The sequence below is a fragment of the Xiphophorus maculatus genome, chromosome 14, assembly GCF_002775205.1.
Source record: "Xiphophorus maculatus strain JP 163 A chromosome 14, X_maculatus-5.0-male, whole genome shotgun sequence".
In the NCBI taxonomy this organism is placed as follows: domain Eukaryota; kingdom Metazoa; phylum Chordata; class Actinopteri; order Cyprinodontiformes; family Poeciliidae; genus Xiphophorus; species Xiphophorus maculatus.
Genome location: NC_036456.1, coordinates 8176945 through 8202617, shown reverse-complemented (window position 1 = coordinate 8202617; position 25673 = coordinate 8176945). Strand labels below are relative to the sequence as shown.

Below are 25673 nucleotides of genomic sequence, written 5' to 3'. Positions count from 1 at the left end.
CGCGCATATCCGGACGGGGATAAAGTTAGTTTCTTTTCATTTGAAAGGAAAGGAAACCCGATCTGAACTGACTGATCCGCACCTGAAAGTACGTTTTGCATTAGATTATATACATATATATATATATTTTTTTTTTTATTTTTGCACTCTTTTTTTTCTCCCGTTGCAGATGCACGCGGAGCACAAATCACTGCGCTCAAGAGTGTCGGAGTCGCCGCACATCCGGGGTGGGCAAGTTTGCACTGCATGTCGAGGGGAGGGAAATAGAGCGGGGAAGGGGGACGGGAGGAGAGGAGAGGGGAGAGGAGAGGGGTGGGAGGGTGAACTGCAGAGGCGCACCGTGCCAGAGCCAGGATCACTGCAGGATCTCTCGCTCTGTGAGCGCAGCAACAGCCGCGGGAGTGAGTGCCTTTTCTGCTCACACTTTCTGCGTCCGAGTCTGCAGACGGAGTTGGCGCACAGAGACATGACACGCACATAGAGAGACGGGTCCGTGATCGGTAACGCAGGTGGATCGCAGTTTTACTCCCGTGAAGATGACTAGAGGCTTGAGGCGCCTGCGACAGCCTGCCTGGGTTGTGATTTGGCTCGTACTGTACGCCACCATACAACTATCCGACTCTGCGGTAAGTGCGCTTTTTGTTTGTGGGGGGTTGCTTTTCCCTACTTGCACAGATTTTTTTTTTTTTTTACTATTGTTATGATTCTGGGTTTTTGTTTGTTTTTTGGGGTTTTTATTTATTGGTGGGAGTGCTGGTGGTGGTGGTGGTGGTGGGGGCCCAGGACCCACGCAGCATGATGAGACCTGCCGCGCTCACCGAGCCGGCGCCGGGACGAACTCCGCCGCTTCCAACCGAGTCCGGATAAAAATGTAGAAACATAAGAGAGAGAGAGAGAGAGAGAGAGAGACTTGCTTCTTAACAAGCGTCCGCGATGCTCGTATGTCATTAATAAGCATGCAATCGGCGCGTTTGCACTTCTTCCCCCAACTTTTGGTGCACCGCTTGTTCCCCACCAGAGCAACCTCTTTGCTTTTGTAGCTTTCATGGCAGCTAACCCGGACCGGGGGGGTTTGTGTCCGGCTGCATGCGCTCTGACTGCGAACAGGAGAGGAGAGGAGGCAACCTGCAGCAACAAGCCAGCCAGGGAGCTTCTCACCCACATTCACACTTCTTCTTTTCTTTTTTTTTTCTTTTTTGCAGCTTGCATGTAATTCTGCGTAGTGAGAAAGATTCCGGCACAAAAAATAAAAATAACATATAAAATCTAAAAAGGCTGAATGTGGCGGGTTGTTCCTTTGCTCTTTGTAATAATAAGGGGGGGAAAATGCGATTCCAGACATTCCTGCTCTGTCAGTGATAACAGCGTCTGCACAAGCAGGTTTGCTGTGCGTAATCCTGTCGTCGTCCAAGAAAAAAGAAGCACAAATATTGATGATTCCCCCCCAAAAGTGTTCAAATGCTTATGTTTCGTTCTGTTTGGACCAGGGCTGACTCTAGAAACTTTTGAAAGGGGCACTTTTGGGTCAAAGCTTCTAGGTCATTGAATGTAGAAGTCCTATTTGTCAAGTTCCCTGTCAAAAATGGAAGAAGAAGAACTCGTGTGAAGTCTGAATTCTGACTGGGAAAGCCTCTCCGTATCCAATATGGCTGCCACATATGAAAACACTGAAAGTCGTAGGTGTAAGAGGTGTATTAGCAGCAATTAGCAACTGTGATCCTTTCCTGATTTTTCTTCTAATTTCGCATTTTGACGCATGTATCGTACAACGTGTGTATTCATTGGGCGATGAATAAATTGAAACTTTAGCTAGTTGAGGCTAATTCTCTCTTTGCAATATTCAGTTCTGTTTAGCCAAAGTAGGCATCAGTTAGAGGGCTAGCTAGCGAGCCTGCAGGGTGGGTCACTGCCCACCCCTGAACCCCCCGTTAAATTCGCCCCTGCCCCAGACGCTAAAAAAATTTGACCGCCCCTGCCATCTTAAACGCGACATCTGGTTGAAGTTCCTCCTTGCACATGATCTGGATTCAGGAGGCGTTTGTGTTTACTCATAGTTTACGCCATCCTCACACGTAGTCGCTCCTATAAAGACTCAGTTCTCGCCAGACGCAGGTGTGTGTTATCTCTTGAAACCCTGCGGACAAAAATCACTGAATGCCTCTCATGTAATGTTTCAGCAGCTCTGTCTTCCTCTCTCTCTCTTTTTTCCCCCACATGTTGAATATTCACACCTCATTAATAATTCAGAGATTCTGCTGGATGATAATCCCGCCCATAATCCAGCTCTGTCCAATCAGGCTTGCTCTCGTTTCTGCTCCTTCTTGTTCTTGTTTTTTTTTTTAACTCATCCCAGACTTTTCTTGCATCCCCCATAATTGAAGCATCAGCTTGTTTACAGAACATATGCAATACGCAATTTGTCTGCAATGCTTGATCCTTGGTATAAAACTCTCATTTAAATATTTCTGAAATATTTAATTTTAGTCACGATTATGTAAAGCTTTCCTGTGATCAGATGTTGACTTAGGATCCCTAAGACAGGGTGAAGGTGATTGGACAGAAAAATCCTTTATTTTTTATCCATTAAATCTATTCACAAGCACCTAACAGTGTGTGTGAGATATTCTGTCGGCAAAGGTAAAATTAGCAGAAATGATTGAATTAGCTTTAAATTATAACTTTTGAAAAAAAACAAAAAAAAATATCTTCAAGATTTGCCTAGGTGTATTTAACTTAATTTTTCAGTGCATTCGTCAGAAAGCAGCTTTTAGGTTATAGGTAAAATATAAATAAATAAAAATAGCTGGATGAGATCTGCTTTAAATTTATTATTCTCCATAAACATAGGCTGAAACACTGAGGTGAAAACAAGAAATTATGTTCATCGTAGTTATTACTGTTTCTGTTATAACAGAGGTGCAATGATAAAAGGTTGAGTGGCGCTTTCACAAGATTATGGGTTGTGAAGAAGATGATGCTAAAGCAAAGGGGGGCAAAACAAACAAACCAAAAAAAATGTAGCAGGACTGAAAGTGAAACTGCATCGCTGGTCTTGGGAACAAATGTTTGAGCCAAGTGCTTTCTCACTGTCTGTATCAGTGAGTTTATTTTCATCAGAGTAAATATATTTGCAGACCTTGAATCCAGTGTGAGTAAAGGAGGAACCCATCTTACAGAGGAGGAGATGGAGGGAGTCTGACTCGGGGAGTTTTTCCCCGGTGGTCTCACTGACTCCCTCTAGTGGCGGCTGGCTGTGTGTATAATACTCATCAAAGCTCGCCAAATTACTTCACTCTACAAAAAGTTAAGTAATTGCTCATATACTTTGATATATATGGCATTACGGATAGATATATCAATTTCCAGGAGGAAATCCCATTAAACTTCAAACTGAAAAAGCTGATGTTGTTTCAGCAGATTTCCATAACAAATCCGTTCTAAAATTGCACAGACTCGTTTCCTTTCCATTTCATAACATAAAAGTTGTAGTAAAAGGAGAGCGTCACGCGTCACTTGTGCTCTGAGTATTAAAGCCGGCTTCGATACGAATCTCCTCAGCGCCAGGTGAGCGAGTTCAGCTGTAATGTACACCCCAAGGTTCTTCCTTTGAACCCGTCATGCCCTGCAAACCACAAACACACACTTAGCTGCACGCCCCGTCATGGGTTCCCTCACCTTTACACGTGACCTGGAGCCCAGGTGGAGTTTGAGGTGGAGGAAGAGGAGAAGGAGGAGGAGGGAGGGTGAAGAGGTCGACTGACTGCATTTGTGAGGTGAGGGAGCTTAGTCATAACATCCGCGCAGAGATATGTCTGCGACGTATGCAGCAGATAACAGAGCACGCCTTCCAGTGCAGCAGAGGAGGAAATCTGTGCATTCTCTCTTTTTTTTTTTTTTACCGCATTTCTCGTTTGTTTGTTTTTTCATGATTTTTCTTTTGTCTCCTGGTAACGCTTTTTATTTGTCTGCCTTCAAATGACCCTCCTCCTTCTTGTGTACACAGGACTCTAATGTATAGACATAACCTTGTAAATTTACCTTGTAAATAACACTTTCAAAGCTCATCTTTTATTCCCTGCGAGTTCTATGAACACGTTTTGTTGCTCTGACTTGATGGGGTTGGTTTTGTTTTTGTCACCAGATTACATAGCATTAACGGTAGAATAGACATGAGCCCGCATTGTTTTAGATTCCTGGTGTTTCTTAGTTAATATTTTAAGCTATAATAACTTTACATGTATTTTAGTTTGAGTAATTTTGAGATCATGGTTGAAATTGGGATTGTAATTACATCATAACCCAAAGCAGCAGAGCCAGCTAATTTAAAGAGTGGTGGAAAACCGGAAGAGCTAAGTTTGCTAAATGTAGTTAGCATGTCTGCTTACTAAGAGCATAGGTGCTACAGTTAACAAAACAAACTGAATGCCTCGAAAAATATTTTTCAAATTTAAAAATGAGATAAAGTGCCAACTTTATTAGCATTATTAGCATCTTTAATACCATAACTCTTGTTAGCTTGTTGCTTCGGGAATACATCTGGAGGCTAGCCCATTCCAGCCGCTCACTTCCTGTATTTACTTGTCTGCTTGCTAATGTTCGTTCCAAATTACTGTTGTTTTCAAAAGGAGCGATGGGTGCTACCTCTCTGGTAGCTACGCTGCAGGTGTCAGGATTTTTTTTGCTACTGGAAATATGTTCAGCCAGCTGACTTTGGTTTTCTTCGCAAGGTAAAAGTTTTTGGTGTAGTTCCCCAATTTGTTCCAGAGAAAATGACCAGAAAAGCCTCATGTCTGCACAATCTCACCAATATCTATTACAACCACCCAGAAAAGTATGTAGCCAAATACTCGTGGTTTTGAAAGTGTGATCACACTGTTGTTTAAATTAGAGTCAGCTGTTCCACATTCACAAACCTGTGGTTTTTAATCCTTAGTTACAGATATTTTTATTTGACTTGTCTAATGCCGTTTAAAATTACCACCAGCTAAACCAAAAGAGAGCCAACATGCAATTGAGAAAGATCTAAACCAGTGGTGTCCAAAGTCGGTCCTGGAGGGCCGGCATCCTGCACGTTTTAGTTCTCTCCCTGGTGGTACCAACAACCTTTAGGTCTTCTAACGAGCCATCATTTGAGGCAGGTGCGTTAAACCAGGGAGAGAACTAAAACATGCAGGCTGCCGGCCCTCCAGGACCGACTTTGGACACCCCTAATCTAAACAAATACATGGAACAAATCTAATCTAGAATGCGCTTAAAGTACTTTTATATTAAAATTGTTTATCATGCTAAACAAAAGTGCTTTATTTCCTTCCTCACAAGTAGAGAGCCTGACTAGTTTACATTAGCTTGTTACGTAGCTGTCTGCTCATTTTACTGACAGATGTTTGCAAGCGGGCTGCACAGTGGCGCAGTTGATAGCACTGTTGCCTTGCAGCAAGAAGGTCCTGGGTTCAATTCCCGGCCCGGGGTCTTTCTACTTTCACGGGGTCTTTCACAGTCAAAAACCATGACTGTAAGTTTAACTGGTCTCTCTAAATTCTCCCTAGGTGTGAGTGTGTGCATGGTTGTGTCCTGTCTGTCTCTGTGTTGCCCTGCGACAGACTGGTGAACCCCGCCTCTCGCCTGGAACGTTAGCTGGAGATCGGCACCAGCAACCCTCCCGACCCCAATAGGGACAAGGGTGTTAGAAAATGGATGGATGGATGAGCTCCAAGAGATAATGCTGGTTTCTACAGAGCCCTCTAGGGGGCATGGAAATTTTTTTTTTCTTTTGCGTTCCCTCACAATACTCAGGGATCAGTATCCTGCGGCATAATTGAATACTGAAAGCCTTTCTTACGGTGGGCGCCGTACTTTCTGCTTTAATATAAGGTTATGTGAGGTTTTTCCATGAATGTTAATATCTCGTTGTGAAATATCTGAAGTTTGGTGTCTTTTTCTTCAGGATAGAAAGGCAAAAAACCTATGAGATGAACAGAAACTTTTGGTAAATAGGAAAGAAATTAAAATACATCCTAACTTGGACTATTTCTGAGTTATCATCGCGGGTAATTAGTCGTCTGACAGTTTTGATTGTGTCTCTGTTGTGTTTATAGTCTGAATGGTTTAAAGGGCCGTTTTCATGATCAGTTCCATCTCAACCTTAACAAACACAAACATGCAGTGAATAAATCAACTTTCAATCAGTTTTTTGTACCAAAGACTTAATAATAATAATAAACACGTTTTATTATTATAAAACACGGCAAACTAATGGTGGTAGAGGGCCGCACTGGGTTAACTCGGGGAATCTCATCTGTCCCATCTCAGTGAAAACTTGTTTATTATTATTAACTGTTTGGTGCAAAACACTGATTGAAAATTGATTTATTTACTGCATGTTTATGTCTGTTAAGGCTAAGATGGAACGGCACTGAAAGCCCTTTAAACCATTCAGACTACAAACACAACAGAGACACAATCAAAACTGTCAGATGATTTATTACCCACGATAATAACTTAGAACTAGTCCAAACAGCTTGGATGTATTTTTATTTCTTTCCTACAGAAGGTTTCTGTTTATATCATAGGTTTGTGGTGCCTTTCTATCCTAAAGAAAAAGGTGCACACTGTCAGATATTTCACAAGGAGATATTAACATTCATAGAAAAACCTCACATAACCTTCTATTAACACAGAAAGTACGACGGCCACCGTAAGAAAGGCTTACAGCATTCAATTATGCCGCATAACTGACCAGTAGATTATTGTGAGGGAATGCAAAACCTTTTGCGAGGGAACGCAAAAGAAAAATAAATTCCCATGTCCCCTAGAGGGCTCTGTACGTTTCCAAGCCAGTTTCACTATAAAAATACCAGTGCAGCAAAACCACACCTGTAATTGACTTGTAATTAAAAATAAATGTGCAATAAATCTAAAAAAAAACACACAACTAGATTGTTTGAATTCAGCTTCAAAGAAAAAAACTAGAAGTCTAATGTGAAAAGATTATTAAGAGAAACATAAATATTATTAACCCTCCCACGATTATAAGAGATGAGGTCCATTTGACTTCTTACTCTGTGCGCAGTTCAGCAGGGTAGTATTGACCCCGCGAGCGCCTTTACAATGTTTTGTTTTTGTGTGTGTGTGGTTTTGGGAACTGACGGTCTAATGGGACAACTCCCTGCTTTCCTGGTGTGACATCTGCCGCACTCCTCCTGAGCGCTGCGCTAAGACCACGGGAGGGTACAAAAATATGTATATTTAAACATGAGCTAGTTGTGGCATTCCAAACAGAGCTAAAAAGTCATCATGTGGTGTAGTTAGTGTTCAGACTAGATAAGGCATGTGTCATTAATCCATTTTAAACACTGTCACACTCTATTCCCACTGCACAGCGCATAATTCGACAATGTTGCCGGCCGGATGAAATGAACTCACGGGCTGTGGAGCCACCATTTGATGATCACTAGCCTAGAGGTTAAGACTCACAATGTGGTGTCAATGAACTGCGGATGCCACCCGTATTAGCAGGTGGACAAAAGAGAGCTAAGACTAACACCAAATGTTTAGACAGCTAATTATCCCAGTGCAGTATAGACACTTCTTCCTTCTCTGCTTCTAGCTGCTGCATGAACACCCTGTCATTTAAAGAATTAGCTGCTATTTCTTTAATTTGAGCTCATCTTCATTGCAGGTTTCTTATATTCTGCATAGTAATAATTCCATTTAATCTAATTCTGTTCCACGTCTCTTTTTGTCAACTTTGCACTCTCCTACTCACCGTTACAAAGATGGTAAATATGAAAGTTTTTCTTGGGAGAGTTTTTGTTCCATCTCACAGTGTTTGGTCTGGCCTTTCCCAATAAATCCCAATTGATCCTGAACAGGCCTGATAGTTGTCACTGCTTGAAATTCGCCTTGTTCTCTTGTTTCTAGAACTGACAGAAACCAAACTATAGATTTATTAGCAGAGATAATATATTTTACATATCCAAACATCAGCATCTCAGCTTTAAGCCACATTTTATGGAATCCAGTAACATCGATGGTCACTCTACTCACCAACTTCCCCAACCAAACCCAAAACAGGTTTTGTGTCTTTAATATTTGCTCTATTAAAGACATATCATATCTCATCTGCTATGTGTAAGTCAGCAGGACAAAAGGTTTAGCCAACCTACTGAGGGACAGCTGTGGAGTCAGAATCACATAGTTTAAAAATACAAAGTTTGATTCATTTGGTTTAGACAGAAGTTACTTATTCTGATTTTCTCCTCCCCGTCCCCACCAACTTGCAACACAAAGTTACACCCTCGCTTTCAGACCAAATAATCTGCGTTCTACAAAATGGTTACCCCGAAGTTATAAACCTTTATGGGCTATTTTTCCCCTTTTCCCACCCAAACAAATGCATTGCTGAGGTGAAGCGTTCCCTTGCAGTCAGTCAAAATACATCTGCTCCACTGAATAAGTTCAATACGGTCGACTCATGTTGTTTGTTGAATCAGTCTGTCGACGGTTCGTAGTTCTAGCTTTCTGTTACACATACCACCAGACAATGTCAGCATTTCACTCGTGTGTTTTGCACCTGCGTCTCAGATGACTGTTTTGTGGTATGATAGTATCTTCTCCTTCACCGGACCAAAACAAAAAAACAAAAAAAAACAAGGGAGAAAAGTATGAAAATACATAATCTACCAAGAATCAAAACGTTATTGCCTGTTTCTGCCACTCTGTTAAAAAAATAAAATAAATGTTCTTATTATAATGAGATAGTATCACAAAATAATGAGACATTTTGGAAATAATGACTTTAATGTAAAGTTGACAGTTTTAATGGACTTTAAATGCAACTTTTAGAGCAACTTTGCATTAAACGTGTCATTATTTACCAAATGACACTTCAGGACAACGTTCAGGCATTCATAAAGACTCCTTCATGTTCATGACAGGTGGTATGTTTATGACAGTGTCATGTCAGTCTTATTATGCGCACCCTGTCAAATAAAGTGCTACCTATGAAATTAATCATCTTTATTTAAGACTCCGTCAAATGATCAGTGGTGAGCCGGGGGAATAGTTTCTCTAAATCACACAGGTCCACAAAAACATCCGACAAATCAGATATTATTTCAGTATGGCCTGTGTAAACACTGTGTGATTGTAAAACTAAATTGCATGAGTGAGTTATAATTTGTTTCTATTTTAGTATATTGTGTTACCTGTAGTAAAACTTATAGTTAGGAGCTTTTATGAAATCGAGATGAATAAATGTATGCTTTATAACTCTGAAGCAAGCCTGTAAAATGTAGCCTCATCTAACATTGCCCAATGATTAACGGACGATTTTTTGCTAGATTATTTTTCTCTCCTAAGCAAAACAAAGCCGATACCTGTGACCCAGCCACTGTAGAAGCGGCATCCATCGCTCCTTTTGAGAACCGTGCTATTTTGAAACGACCATTAGCACGCTAGTGAGAAAAAGCTGTTCGAAATGCAGAAATATCCTGATCTTACGGAGGAATAAACTGTCGCGAGCTTGACTGATGCTGTCGTCATGAGGGAACCTGTATCTCCGTCTGAATCCATCGCATCTTGCGAGCAACTTTCCTCTTTGATCGCTTCATACCTCCCCCATATGCTTCAAACACGTCGCTCGCTAACAAACGCACATCCACGCACTGACACGCAGATCAGTAGGCAACTCGGGGCAGGAATCGCACCCGCAACTTTAGTATTGCAAGAAGACTCCTCTTCCCATCGAGGTACAGTCGGGAAAGCAAAGCAAACAAAACGTTTTGGCCTACGCCATGTCAGTGCGACTGACTTTTTTTCTTCTTTGGTGTTGTTTTGTTAAGCCAATGGAAAAGCCAAAGCCGTTACCGTTTGTAACGGATTCAGACTTTAAAAAAAACAACAAAAAAAAAACCACCAAAAGCTGCAGAAACATGCACTGCCTGTCAAGTTCAGCTTTAATCCTGAAATGCGAGCTCTGTTTTTCACTTTGCTCTGCTAATCTCTTTTGCGTGCTGCTCTCCGAGCTGAGTTAAGCGTAATTATCTCTGGCAGGTTTATTTTTAGTGTTTTATGCAGATACATCCAGACTCCAGCCCAGCAGTTTTAGCTTTTGCTGAAGCTTGGATTTGTTCCTGCTTCTGATTTGCGATCTCTGAGTGTGTGTGTGAGTGCGTGTGTGTGTGTGTGTGTGTGTGTGTGTGTGTGTGTGTGTGTGTGTGTGTGTGTGTGTGTGTGGGCGCAACTCCGATCCATGGGATGACCAACAAGTCCACCTACACACAGTCAGTCATAAGACGTGTTGTTCTCCTTAGCTCCACTCTCTGACTTCTTGTGTTTCAATTTTCCTCCAAACGGACCTTTGGTGTCTAAAGCTCTGCCTCGGGTCAAACTGAAACAAAACATATGAAGGAAATGTGAAGGAAACGGCCAATAAAGCTTTCGGAGCAACTTCTCTAAAATATCTGAATGAAACAGATAAGCAGCTGAGGCACGGCGCTGAAAAAGCATGCCTTGTAAATTTGCCTTGTAAGCAGGAAAAGTTGTTTGCATATTTTCCCCTGAAAAAAAAGAGGGTTTTTAATCTGTCTGTGATCTACAGATGTCTACTCCTCTCTTCTCCTGCTTAAACCTGAGCCAAATATACAAAATGCCGTATGCGTCTCCCCCCGCGGCAGAATTAAACTATTACCGACTATTTGTTAGCAGAAGATCAGGCTGCGTCACTCAGCGCCTCTTTATTACCGTTTGCAAACCGTCCCGTCTCGCGTTACATCCTTGGGGTCTGAGGCTTCAGACGTTATTATTGCCGCTTCGGTGTCTTTTTTTTTTTAAGTTTGAGAATTGACATAACACTCAGTTTCTTATTACATCAGCCTTTTATGGTCTTTTAAACACCCCAAAGCTTCTCTTTTTTCCTTAGGGTTTTTCTGCCTTTTTGCACGTAGAGGTGACATTTAGGAACTTTCTCAGAGATCTGCAAAACTGTAAGTCCAACATTCGACATTTCACACGTCCGTCTCGGGTCTCGATACATTACTGTGCCATTAGAAGTTGGGTTAGTTTTCCAAAACTGCATATATTACTTCTCTCTGCACATGTGATGTCCTGAATGCGTGTGCAGACGTGATGATATGTTTTAGCCACTACACAATCAACAGTGTCCAATTTTAAAACCCTTCTGAAAACGCATTTTTCCTTCACCGGTCTTGATTTCACTTAACTTTCATTGGTATTGATTTGATCTTGATTTTCTGTTTAACTGCGTCGTTTCATTGTGTTTTGAATTGTAGCTTTTCCTCTATTTTTAAGCTTTCTTTGGTCTTCATCACTGATGTTCAGCCCTTCGTTCCAGGCGTCGAAGCGCTTTGCTAACGAAGTTGTTGTGGAGATGAAGGATCTCCAGCAGCAATCAATCAATCAATCAATCAATCAAATTTTATGTGTATTGCACATTTCCGCAGCAAGGCATTTCAACGTGTTTTATATCATATCAAACAAAGAAACACAAAGCAACATAGGATCAACAATCAAAACACGACATTAAGTCAAGCTTCATCAATAAATTTGTAATTGATTACGTTTCAAATACAATCCTAAACAGGTGTTTTTAGTTGAGTTTGCATCCATAACAGGTTTACCTGTTACACAGCAGTCAGTCTTGCAACTAATCGGAAGAGGTTTAGAAATATCACTGATATTTGTGAGAATAATCATACCACAAAAGGTTTCAGTCTTTGTTAGCACACATTGTTTTTAAGGTGGAATGGCTTGACTTGTAGATGGAATCCATGCTGCGTATTGCTCTTTTTTTTTTTTATTTGTTTGTTTGTCGTGCGCACTAAATAGCAAAACTATATTTCCCTAAACTCTGTGTGAATAAATGTCGGCAGTTTTCTGGAGAGAAAGATATTTTTGAAGAAATGCAACATTTGCGATCTCTAACAGTATTCGTTTTTGATGTAATGAGCACCGTGTAGCAACATAGAAGTCAAGAATTAAATATTCATAGACCAAAAATGAGTCCGAAATTTGCAGCTTTGATTTCAGCTGATTCAAATTTCTCTTCTCACGCTTCATTTTAGCCTTCTCGTCATATTTAATGATTATGATAATTTATTGCAGGTTCATAACAATTTATATACCTCTGCCAAGATTAGAAGCAAAGGTTGTGTCACAACAAGTGTGAGTAGCTGTAAAACAAAGTTTTGAATTGAGATTTCATCATCTTATATTAGCAATTAGCACAATTAGCATTAGCAACTACAAACTGCACTCTCTGTGTACAGACTCTTACCTTAGCTATCAGATTTCCAAAAGGCGATGAACATTTATAAATCTTGCATGCTACATGTGACAGACTGAAAGTGCATCAGGATAAGACGGGGCAGCTTTTCTTTAATTCATTTAGCCTCCCTGTTATCAGCTGTACTCTCGCACCTAGCTTGTTTAAAAGTACCAACCCAAACTAAAAGTTGACAAAGGGCCATACAAAATTGTTCCCTTTTATAAAAACTTCTTAATCCTGTTATGTTTTTTCCAATTTAATTTTTAAACACCTCAATGACACTAAAAATGACTAACTATTAGCTTTATTTAATCTTTTTCAACTTCAACAGCATACAGTGTCATTGTTAGCCTGTTAGCGCTTAGCTAGGGTGCAGTCGGTCAAGATAAATAATTCATCTCAAAGTGAAACACAAATAAGTATCTTACTAATATGCAGCGAGGAGCTGTGTACAAAAGTCATGTGGCTTAATGAATGGGGTTCAATCTGAAAGTGACTCGTCTTTTATGCTAATAAAGAAGAAGAAACCTTGTGATCCATCTGTAAACACATTCCCTGCAAACCAAGCTACATCCCACAAGTTCAGGAATTATGTGTCACAAATCCAGATTTTTGTTTTGTTTATTGTTGCCATGGCTACATGAAAAAAAAAAAAAAGAGAGACCAGAGCACACAAACTAATCATGAGTCACACGGAGAGAACGTTTAATGTTTTAGCTAACAACTCCATCCATCTACCAGAGCAGTTAAGGTGGGATGGCATCTTCCATCTACCTCCATTCCACAATTCAGTGCATCTCACACGAGCTCAGATACCGATGACACACTGCGATAACTAACAATACACAGAGTGATGGGTGCCCAACTGGCTCCTTTCAATGTGCATAAAGCTGTTTTGACTACTTTGCGTTCACAGTGTGGAATGGCGTCTGCTTCTCTCTTCTTCTGCTCCCGTTTTCCCCTCCCTCGTTTTTAGCGCTCCGCTCCCCACGCGCCGCTTTTGTGAACACCTGTTTCTGTCATCACGTCACTGAGAAAGTCTCAGGGCTTCCCTGAAGGCCACATAGACAGAGTATTTGTTTCTTTATATGCTTCATGCTGTGTTAGCATCCATGTCCACGCCATTAGGGGACATTTTGAAAGAAAGAAACACAAATATGTTCATTCTAATCAATGGTGTTTCACTGTTTGCAGTCGGAACAGACTTTTCCTGTTTCTGTTTAAAATAACGTGTTACCACTAGGGGACAGTAAAATGAGTTGTAAATGCAACATTAAAGGGGTCGAAATGGTTTAATTAGCTAGTAAATCAAGAATATACTTAAAGTAGGCCCCTAAACAAAAAGCTGATTTGTTAGCAAAGCTAAGCTAGCAAATACACATCCAACAGACTCAGTTAACAGATTTTAAAGCCATTTTTCTTTTGGTAGCTTTCTTGTGGTCTTCCCCAACAACTGTGAAAACTTCAGAGCTGTTTAGTTGTTCTTTATGTCAAGAAGGGGAATTTTTGTGCATTTTCATTCCTTTGCGTTTTATTTTCATCTCCAAATAATGTTTAAAACTTTCCTTTAGAATCTCTGGATAAGTACCCAGGTTTAGTCTTGGATTCGTGTTAATTGTTACGGTTCAGTGTCGCATCAGGGTCCTCGCAGTCACAGAAGTGCAAACGTGCATGTTTGCATTGCTCAGGTGCTCACGATTAATCCCGGGTCAGTGTGCCTGCTGGTATGCAACTAAGCCTCTAGCATCTAAAGGATAATGTTCAGCAGGTCGCAGTGTGTGTGTGTGTGGTGTGTGAGCATTTTTCCCTCTTGTCGAGTGACACAGAAACAGCAGCAGGATAAAGGAAATAAATCTAAGTGATCTGCTGCTTGTTTTTGTATTTATTTAGGTGCTAACGTTTCCACTAGTGCCGTTTTAAGTTCATTCTTTTCTCCAGGTTACATGTTTTTGTTGATTTAAGGCAGGCTATGACTTTATGACCATTACTTTTTTTTAAAAATATATCATTATGAGTGGTGCATATCACTTCATGTGTCTTCAAAGTGGTGTAGTGTGACTGCAAAGGGCTCTTCCTTTACAAAGTGTTTTCCATCTGCATCACTAACACGGTGCAGTTCGTAGACACGCGTTTTTGTCGCCTTTGTCTGTGTGATTCTGGTTTCATGTGTTTGTGTCAACCGTGAATTCATGGCATTCCTCATCTTCTCTGGACAAAAGCCCTGAGATCAAAATAAAACAAGATCTGAGACGTCTGTCAGATTAGAGAGAAGACAGGAAAAAAATCGAGGCGGGGGACGATGAACCCGATGGATGAACCCGATAAAAAGAATACGTGAAGTGTACCTCAAAAAAAAAGAAGGCAAAACAAAAATGGTACGGGAGTAGAAATGTGTTCGACTCAGGGAAAATAAGAGGGCTGAAATCTGGAGAAATTGTGCGTATTTGTAAAACACTGGGGGGCAAAAGACAATTCTTTTACTTGCCATCTTTAGCCGCGCTGCTGCAATAGAACAATTTCGTTAACAGGAAGAGACCTGGAGGTGTAGCTATTATTAATTTAGTGCAGTGCACCACAGCAAACAGAGAAATAATTCAGAAAAAACTTTTTAAAAATAACTCAAAACCACTCGTGTTCTACTTTTCTCTCCCTCTCTGTATCAGCTATGCTACACACAGACTTGTTGCCATAGCAACTGACAGACAACAATGGCACCAATGTATCAGGACACAACACCAAAAAGCAGAACAGTTTTACGTTTACAGGCCTGTTGTTAATTTTGCAATTATTGTCAAGTGATCGCCTGAACACAGTGGTGGTTGGTTAGCTAATTTAAACAAATCTTCTACTGATGAATCCAAACACACCAAATTCTGGAGCACATCTACACGTTAAAGTTGTCAAAGTCAAGCTAGCATAACTGAGCTACTTCCCAATCCCTTGCTATTTTTTAATAAAAAGTTTTTCCTGACCTTGTTATCTTGTTGTAGCGTCAACAATTAGCAAACTACTGTGTCCCTTTTTCTTTTATATATCACAGATTTAGCACTTTATATGTTGACAACTTGACAGCAGAAATCAATGGTAGTCATAGGGGAGCAGCATTTTCAGTATAATTTGTGGGTGGATTGAGTTGACATCAACATTTTAACGTGTGCTAATTATTTGAAACTCTGGCTGGGGTTAACTTGTATTTAGGACTTTCCATATTTATGATGACAGTAAAACAAAAAAACATCTGGAAATAATAATTTTTCATACTCTGTTTTAGGGCATGGTAGTACAGACCTAAAAAAAAAAACCTTGACTTTCTATTTTAATAAAACTTCTTTTCTTAAAAACAAATTACAAATGGCAGACAATATTTCAATCATCCCATCTGTGAGTTGACCCGAATTCAGAGTTCAAATAATTGGATGTGCTGACATCACTCTGAACTATGGAAACCCAGGGAGCGCATTGGTGAAAAATAATCCAGATTTTTCCAAAATTAAATCTTCAAAAGCAAAACATTTGATCGATCAAACTGATTTATTGCTCGGCCCTACTTTGTTTCCCACAGTTTTCTAGACTAAATAGAAACCCTAAAGAAGCATTTTGAAGATGCTTTTCAAATACAACTCTCATATTTTCTTTCCTTTACCAGTTTCTGTGTGTCTTTTCTTATTAGCAGCAGCATCTAGAGCGTATGGAAGAAACAGGGAGGCGGAGCTGAAAAAAACAAAACAACAACAACAAAAAAACCTGCAGCGACCTGCCTGCTTAAGATCCCACCAGACACATTTGTCTGTGGAACAAGAAAGAGCTTGTGGAGCGATCCGAATCTGAATCATATGATGCACGAGCTTCATACTCAGTTTTACGATTATAAAAGAGCTTTCCAAATGTCACCGTGTTATACTTTATCGCTTCAGAGTTAAAAATAAGTTTCATGTAGTTCCTAACGGTTTCATCGGTGCATCTGCTCCACTTTTCTGCAGGAAGAGAAATCGATTGCGATGAATCCGCTTCTGTCTTTTAGTGCGTTAAAGTTTTCCCACCAATGCAGGACGCATTCTGTGTTGATGTACACTTAAGAAATATTTTAGTAGTTTAATAATAGCAATAACATTTATTCTGAAGGTAAACTGAGAAGCTTGATGGATATGGATGCACTAACTGAAATACATTTTCATTCTATTAAATGTCTCTTAAATCCAAGCTTAAAACTATTATCAGCCATGTCACAAGTAGATTGAAAGTTATTTTCTTTATGTATATACGTTTTATTTGTATTTTCTTCAAATATTGCAAGTCAAAAAAAAAAATGTCCTAACACTACGCTAGTCGAACCGTTCTTTTAATTGATGACCACTTTTTTTTTAAATGTTTACACTGATACTTTGAAGATTTCTCTTTGGCAAAAGAGCTCTGAGCCTCTTAACCATCACCCTAATCCAGGGGCCCGGAGCCACATGTGGCTCTTCAGTCCCGTCACTGTGCCGCTTAAGAATTTTGGCCAAAAAAGCTAAAGAATTGAGCAAAGTTTTATTATGTGAAGGTGATAAGAAATGGCTCCTTTTGCTTTTTTTTTTCCCTCTTCTTTTTCTTGACATTTTTGCATCATATGCATGGCATTTCAACAAAGAATTACACTAATAGTGTGTTGTTTTAAACCATTTCTTCTATCAAAATATAATATTCCAACGTAGACATTGTAAACATGTGGTGACTACCTACATAAACAAATTTGCCATAGACGAAATTGGAAAAATGAGCTCATAGTGACAGTTTTAGAGAATGCGTAAAAACTGCAGCTTTAAAAGAAAGCCCATGCACCACACAGAGCAGGTGCAGATATGCTGTGCTACTGTCACACCAGTGGGAGAGTGAGCAAAAAGAATGAAAACTAACATTCTCAGCAGCATCAGTCGCACAGCTGTGCCGTGTTTCCCTTCCCTCTCTTATCTTCAGATAGGGAGAGGCATATTTTGTCTACAGCCGAGGCTCCTGCCTCAATATTAAGCTTAGACGGCGACTAATCCAGACACAGAGACACCGTCGGTGTGCAGATTTACAGGGTTGAGAAGTCTGCTGTAATTTATGAAATATATTTATTTTCTTGTGATTTGTTAGATATTTAAATCACAATTTTTTTTTGTTTGTTTTGAGAATCTGACATGCTCAGTTGTTTGTCTGGCAATGTATTCTTTTTTTTTCTTTTGTAAAGAGAGTTTCAGTGATATTCTGGTGAATTTAAAGCTTAAATAAAAATTAAGACACAGTAAAGTTTCCTCTGTTACTGGATCTGTCGCCCATCCATGTGTCCCAGCATTCCTCGTCCCTTCTTTCCTTCGGCTCTCCTTCCCCAGGCTACACATTTTCAGGCGTTTCTGCTGCCGCTCCCATCTCTTAACTTTCTTGTTGCCCGTGGCTACCACACACCGTACCGAACAGTAATGTATGTCGAGCCCTGAAAGGGAAAAAAAACAAAACAAAAAAAAAGGACATGTTGGAACGGGAGCTCCAGGTTTGTGCCGTGGAGGGCAGGGCCGGGCAGGGCTTTGGGTGGGACAATTTGTCCTGTAAACCTCTTCGAGATCCACAGGAGATATCCTTAAAAAAAAACATGGAACGCTGCAGATTTACTCCGTAGAGCGTAGGGATCGAATCGAAGGGTTTGTTCTTTTGTCGTTCTGCATCGTTAACTCAGCCTTAATGTGAAAAAATAATCTGTTTTCTTATAATAATAATAAAACTGATTATAAATAATAATAATAAAATAAAAGACTTCAGCTCGTCTACCTTTTCCCAGTGCTCCCAGTACTACACCACTCAGTCAGAAACGACCAATCAGAGCCAGGAGGAGGGTCTTATTGCTGTCAATCACTCTGGTGCTTTGCTCTTTGCTAAGCTACCTCTGGTTCACCACAACATGGCCTGCCACGAATGCTAAGGCTAGTTAGCATAGCCATCTATAACAGCGGTTAAATGGTTTTCCTGTAACACTAAGTAGTTTTTCCACCATTAGCACATTGAGCAGCACATATGGGAGATTGATTGACAGCGCCAAGTCCCTCCTTGTGGCTCTTATTGCAGTTTGTCCATCAGAGGGCGCCGACGAGCTGTTTTATTTTGCTTATTAAGACGTCCCATCAGAGATCCATTCTGTGTGAAGTTCATCAGAAAGCTAATAAAAACTACATTTATTATTGTACCATGATTTATTTTAAGTCTTTTTACACCACATCACAAAAACCAACATATTAAGGTACTAACTGTAATCTCAGACCCCTGTTTTAAAGTAAACCCTGTTCAGTAAACGATATTACCTCTCTTCTAAAAATTCAAAAATGTAGTTACTGTTAGTCACTCGCCTGAAGACACTGAGCACAATTTCCTTCTCAAAATGTAAACTAAAATAAAACAGCGTCAGATTTTAGCAATTGTAGGATTTCTCTTTTGTCTTTGATAAAAGACTACAAACCATTTCCTCTTCTTCCGTTCGTTTTGGTTCAGTTGACCCAGAATGTCCTGCGTTCTAGTCCACTTCCTGATTCTGGAGTGAATCTGGCCCGCTTGCATCCACATATCCATTTGTACCGCACCAGATTTCACTTTAATCGAACCGAGACCGAGGTTTGTGAACAGTGAACAGCGTTCACTATTTTGGTCCACATCAGAGTTCGATTGCGCATTCACACCTCCCCAACTGAACCGGACTGTCTAGGCAAATGGACTAGAGTTTGATTAAAGCGGACTAAGCTGGGGGTGTTTGAATGCTTCCTTAATTCTCTGTAAATTATTCAATCCTTTGATTGTAAACTTTAACTGGAGTCGAAATGAACAGAAATTCATCAGAATTAGGAAATCATTTCTGAAGCTGATAATCTCATAAAGGACTATGTAAAATGAGAAAATAGAGTAAATGTTACTGAAGTGTTAATGTTTTAAAGTGTGTTGCATCAGGGGTCAACTTGATGACACGCTCAGAATGAAAACGTTTTTTACATGTGAAACCTCTGAGATTGGAAGGAAGGCCGGTTTGTCGCGGAGGGCGGTCAGCTTCCCTGCTGGCATCTCTCAGCGGGAGGTCTCCGGGGTCAACACTCATTAGGCCAAATGAAAAAGAGAGGAGAGGAATGAAAATTGCGGCGAGAAACAGAGAAATTCCTGGGAATGGCAGCGGAATTCCTAGACTGCAGCGTGACGTCCTGAACGTCCGCATACGGGACTCATCAGTCGGGCTGTTTTCCTCTTCTAACAGCCTGAAGACGTTAGATTGCCCCACGGAGGGATTTGTATTCCTTTCTTTGAGTGAAAACATTTGGTTTGGTTGTTGCTCTCGGGGGTTTCAGCAGCGCTGAAGTCGCCAAAGTCCGACTGCGATGAAAGGGACCTGCGGCTTGAAACAGCGCCCTGCGATGTACGTCTCCACTGCCACATAGAGTGTAACACATGTAACCCTGCTGGAGATGAGTATTTGTTTGAAGGATTAAAGTGGGAGTGTCTTGTAAAGGCAGTTCTAAGTAATGATGTTCTTGCTAGCAAGATGTTTTAGTTCTGAGGCTGCAGCTTTGTCATTTTTTACATGTTAGTTCTCCGGACTTCTTGCTTTGTTGTATTCACCAGGCAAAACGTCCAAGAGAGACACAGCTTACCGACAGGATTCTGTTGTTTTTTCAAATAATGGAAAAAACTGTGAATTGCAACAGCATTAATACTAGGGATGCACCAATATAACAATTTTGGGACAATATATATGGTCAATATTAATGTAGCTACTTTCCTATGGAAAAAAATGACCACATCACCAGCATTTCCTATCTGCTTCTGTAAAACACCGTAAAGTCACACACAAATGGCAACAAGATGGACATGACTGTCTGTCATTAATGTCAGCCCAGTTTTACCCGCGGGATCAATACCGATACGTTAATAAAACGACAAACATAGTCCGATGCAGCACGCATCCCTAGAACTTTTCAAACTACAATCTGTTTTTATGTGACATATAAATACAGTCAATGACAAGTTCAAGAAAAGAATGCGTTTTGGGGTTTTTTTTTCTCCTGTCAAAGTGCTGACCCACGACAAAGTGACTGCTTGCTTTTTGCATTTAGACTAAAATCTTTGCCCGTTCTTTTTTCAGTACAAGTAAAAGGTCTGATTAGATTAAGAACATCTGTGAACAGCAATTTTGTTTAATGTCATTTGGGTCCCCCTGACTTTGACTGGACCATTCTAACACATGATTATAAATCAATTTAGACAATTTGATTGTCGCTTCTCACATACACCCCAGTATTGTCTACTACAGCCTGCAACAGGTTTTCTTCAAGGATTGCTCATATTCTGCTCAGTCCCGATAACACATTACATTTATGGTGGTAACATGACAAAAATGTGGAACATATAAAGCAATACAAGGGCACTTTTGCAGGTATTTGAGTAGAAGATGCCTAAAGAAACCCTAAATTACATTTTAACCTTGACTAAGACAATAAAACTCACAAAAAAATATCTAAATTTAGAGGTAAATCACATGGCTACCAGTGATTATAACCTAAAGTTTGCCAGAGATTTTGAGAAATTAAGGCGATAAAAACTGTGTACTTGTGTCATGTCTTTTTCTACACTAAAGTGAAAATGTTGCCACAGACTTAAATTAATAATACCTTCAATAATCTTCAAAAGGAAGTTATTGTAGAATAATTTCCATATCTTATGAATGCAATGTATGCAAAAGTAGACTAAAGAAAGGCTAAAGATACTTTCCACTGTCAACGGAAAGCAGCAACATTGTTCCACACTGTAAAACATCATACTGTCTTTGAAAGCAACCCTTGTTTATATAGTAAACCCTGTGTAATAGTTTAACAGGTGGGCTGCAGAGGCCTTCTGTGTTTGTCGAGTGTGAAAGCAAGCATCTAGTTCTCTCTTTCCCGTTTCATACCCTTTAACCTCGCAAAGTCTGAAAACATAATAGCACAATCAGACGGATGGAATCCAGATGGGATTTGGAATAATTACCGCAGTAAGTCTCAGAGCTACTCAGAAACTCGTAGATGTCCTCCTTAATCCCTTTATTTACCTCTTTTTCTTCTGTGTCTGTTGTTTGGACTGAAGTGTTCCCCCCCGTTTCTGGTTCATTCTGTGGATAAAATATGCAGACAACAGAGAAAGTCAGACACGGAAACATGAACTTTGGTTGGTTGAATGAAACGCTGTGATCAAATGAGAGGGTTTAGCAGATTTCAGATTTTATTTCCATTTTGCTTTGGAGTGCCTTCGCCTCTCTAATGCTTTGTTGTACAGCTATTTCTGTGCATGTGCCTTTCTATTTATGCACGTGTGTGTTCATGCCAGGGCAATGTCTATACCTGTCTAATTATCAGTCTTTGATAAGTAGGGGGAATTCCAGTCTCGCCAATGTAATCCTCAGGTAGAAGCCTTCCGCTCTTCTCCTCATCATTCTTCTCATCACCTCAGCCTATACCCATCTTTTCCTTAATTGCAGTAAGCTCTAAAAACAGTTAGCATTTCTAGGAGAAAAAGTCACCTCTCAAAATTCTGCCTAAATTCTACCAGCATACAGGAAACATAGTTACAGTCGGTGCTGGGATTAGGTCTGTACTTAGGTTTGGAAGTCCCAGTTTGGTTGGTAACTTATTGGTGGTGGTGTTGTCTGTATGTCTGTATTTTGTAGCTCACCAACAAAGGCAGAGTTTCGGTCTGACCTTTGTTTTAAGTTCATAGTTCAGAGTGTACCATGCTGTTGAGGTCACAGTTTAGTCCGGTTTCTGGTGTTTAGGTCATGATCGGGTCTCTACCTCTGGCTGTTGAGTTCACGGTTCAAACTCTGCCTGATACGGTTCTGTCCATACATTACTGTTGAGTTTTTACTCTTACCACGGACATGTCGGCATACCACCTATCAACACACCACTGGATGGCATTAAAAAACAAAAAAACCACCTAGAGAACTCTTTTAGTGTCGTGTGTTAATTTTAAATCCCTGGTGCTGTATTTAAGTGTGTTAGGCTCAATTAGGTGTTTTACGTGTGGGGATTATATAATGTAGCAAATTGCCATATCCAACACTCCCTCCCCACAGCCACATCAACGAAAGGCAAAAAACCCTTGCGCAATACTTAGTCTTCAATTCCTGCTTCATTACTAGATATTCTGGCACTGATGTAAATCTTGACTTTTTTTTTTAGAAAGTATTTATATGCCAATTTTCAATTGAGGTTCATCAATGACATAAAAGAAACATGTGTTGTGTCCTAATCTGAATGATGAACTGTGGCTGACAGTTTTGTACGAATACCTGAACTGTTACACCCCGGCTTTCTTTTTTAACCCCTCCAGGGGGTCTTTTTGTGGGCTCTAGTGTCCCTTATACAAAAGTAGGCTGACAGGAAGGGGGAAGGAGAGGGGGGAAGACATGCGGCAAATGTCGCCGGGTCCGGGAGTCGAACCCGCGCCGGCCGCGTCGAGGACTCAAGGCCTCCAAATATGGGTCGCGCTAACCGCTACGCCACCACGGCACGCCCACCCCGACTTTCTACATTAAGACATTGGCAAGTGTATCTCACATCACCAGCTTTCAGGACATGGCATGGATTCAAACTGATTCTGAGTAAAAATAAAAAAACATATTCTAGAGGAAAAATAAACAGTTGTAATTGTTAAAAAGTGCATTGTTGTATTTACATTTGGTTTGATATTATTAACCTCATTCAGCAACAACTACAGTGCCTTTCAGAGACCTAAAACTGACTAAGACATAGCCACCACAGGAGGATCATTTACATAAAATATGGCCACAGTTTATTACTATTCTACCGTAGTAATGTGACCCATTGCAACTTACTGGTTTTTTAAAGTTGTTTTTTTTCCAGTCTCTTTATGTGCAGATTGTGATTACCATCATTTCTATATTAGAATATGAGAATCCTGAGAAAGTGATCATATGACAGAGATTTGAGTCTTCAGAGTTGTTTTTCTTTTTGATTAATTGATTGATTTTTACTTTGTTTCTAAGGTATGCAAGTTGTGCATCTGTTTTGATTCATTTATGCCACCTGGAGAGAGGGGAGGAATCGATTTAATATTTTTTGTAATGAAGAACAATATTGTATGATTTAAGCTCTTCTCTCTAATGGTTACTAAAGTTATATTACCGTCACACCAGACCTCCCTAGACACGTTTGCTCTTCATATAAGTTTTGCTACGCAAAGGAAAATCATCTGGATACAATTTAGACGCGGCTGGTTTCTAGCAAATTTACTGAAAGCTCTTTTGTTTTGTATACACAAATGCACGTGTGGCCTTCGAAGGGGACTGAAGGATTTTTGTACACTCAACCAAGAAGGCTTTTATGGAGAAAAGAAAAAAAGAAACGCTGGGAACCTCTGTCCTACAGTATGCAGATTTATCTCTGCCCAGGACTGTCAGGTCGACTTGCTGAAAATACCGTGATAGAGGTGGGAAGACATCAGAGAAGGAGAGATTTAGTGGAGCAAATGTCTTGCAGCTCACTGACTTTTCAAAGTGGATTACATGCTCAGTGCTAAGAGGGTGGAGAAATGGAGCAAGAGCCACCGAATGACTGTCAAAGACCTTCTGTCAAATCTCAAGCTTATGTGGAGAACTCAACCACTTATGCAATTGGTAGATTGTGATACTGAACAAATGCTTGTACTCACCCAGTGAGATGAAGCTCTTCAAACTTGAAGGTTTGTCCTCTGGTGTGTCTTCCAAGCATGTTTTAGCAGCAGGAGAACTTTATCCTGAACCAGTCTTCTGTCCTGCTCCACTCAAGAAGCCTGCTTAACTTTCACTATCTGTACGTGCCCAAGTGGCTGCCGGCCGGTACTTTCTACAAAGGCCTGTGGCCATAGCAACAGCTACAACAAACCTGCTGCCACCAAAACGCAGCTTTTTTTTTTTTTTTTAAGCAAAAAACAAAACGTTTTGCTTTTTAAAAACGTTTAAAAAGCAAAACGTTTTTAAAAATAACATTTTTACAATGGTTTCCTTTTTAATTTTGTTTAGCTCACTATATTTGTTTACGTTTTTTTTTTTTTCTAAACTCAGGGGGAGAGGTTGGTTCAAATGAACCCCACGTGCCCACTCTGTCCCCAAAAAATAACCAAACAAAAACGACGCGAACTCTGCAAACAGCTGCCATTAAACTGCAGGACCCCGTAGGAGCCGCGTCTTTCCTTTCCTTTCCTTTCCTTTCTTATTTTTTTAAAATGGATGACGTCGAATCTCCATCTCGCTCACTATCCCACGTTCGTCTTCTTTGCGTCTCACTCTCACTACTAGCAAACATGGCGCCCTTCTGTGGTTTTTGTTTTTGTGTAGGTCTTCCTCAGTATCACAGCGCCATCAATTGGTCCGGCAGACTTACTACATCGCTTTCTGTGGCGCCGCAGCTTGGACGCATGTTTCTTAATTATTAGCAAAAATGTACTGTACTAAAGTTGATTTGGCTTCAGAATTGGAGCCGTTGTAAGATTGAATAGTTGATCTCTTGAGTGCCTTAATTTTGGTCCACAAGAATAAGCAATATTTATTGAAGTACGTCACAGTCTGGATTAGAGGGAAGCTAATTTTCTTGTCTCTCTCAGAGCAGCATGGAAAATCTCTAGATATCTTATCTTGGACCTACAAGAAAATTCACGTCAGGCTCTCCTGGTCAAGTGATAGGCAAGAAAAATAAAGGGATGAGACTTTAAAACGACAGAGTGGAAGAGGTGAAAAGAGTGAGAGCTGCCAGGCTGGGCGTGGGAGAGCAGACAGCATTGAGTTGAAGCAGACCAGATACTAATGTGGAGATCCAAGGCTTGTAAAAACAGCGCTTCAGAGACGGATTAACCCACACACTCAGACACACACAGACACAAAATCATGTGTACTTGACATCCATTCTCTACAGTAACATGCTAAAATCTAAGATAGGAATCAAACCGTCAACCGTGACTGGCCATGACTGGCACAGAGAGACAGATAAGCTGCTAAATCCAGGAAACAGGCAGAAAATCTGCTCAGTGGAAAATGATAGACCAGCATTGTGCAGATGCCACCTGGTTCATAGCGTATGTAAAGCTGTGCAAGTCAATGAAAAAGCATTTGCCCCTGTTTAACGATTTGCCTTTGCGTCACGTTTGCAAATGTGTCAGAACATCCAAACATATTTTGCTATTACACAAAATGGGCCGAGTAAATAGAACAAAAAAAACGACAAAAGATGATTTTAATTATTAGTGGAAAAAACTATCTGAACCAATCTAGCCTATTGTTAAATATTGAATCACCTGTGATTAAAATACTATTTTAGATGCTAACATGTCATAAAATCTATGTTGTTGCGATATTTATTCATTTTAGTGT

At 40.3% G+C, this 25673-nt stretch overlaps 1 protein-coding gene across 2 annotated transcripts in view; it reads left to right on the top strand.

The window, feature by feature from the left end:
* Window positions 1-331: 331 nt before the first annotated feature.
* Window positions 332-25673, top strand: part of col4a5 (collagen type IV alpha 5 chain) — a 58727-nt gene continuing 33385 nt past the window's right edge. For both annotated transcript variants that reach the window (XM_023346033.1, XM_023346032.1), the window contains exon 1: window positions 332-626. In XM_023346033.1, the coding sequence (XP_023201801.1) occupies window positions 537-626 (90 nt within the window). In that variant the 5' untranslated portion in view covers window positions 332-536. The remainder of the gene's footprint in view (window positions 627-25673) is intronic.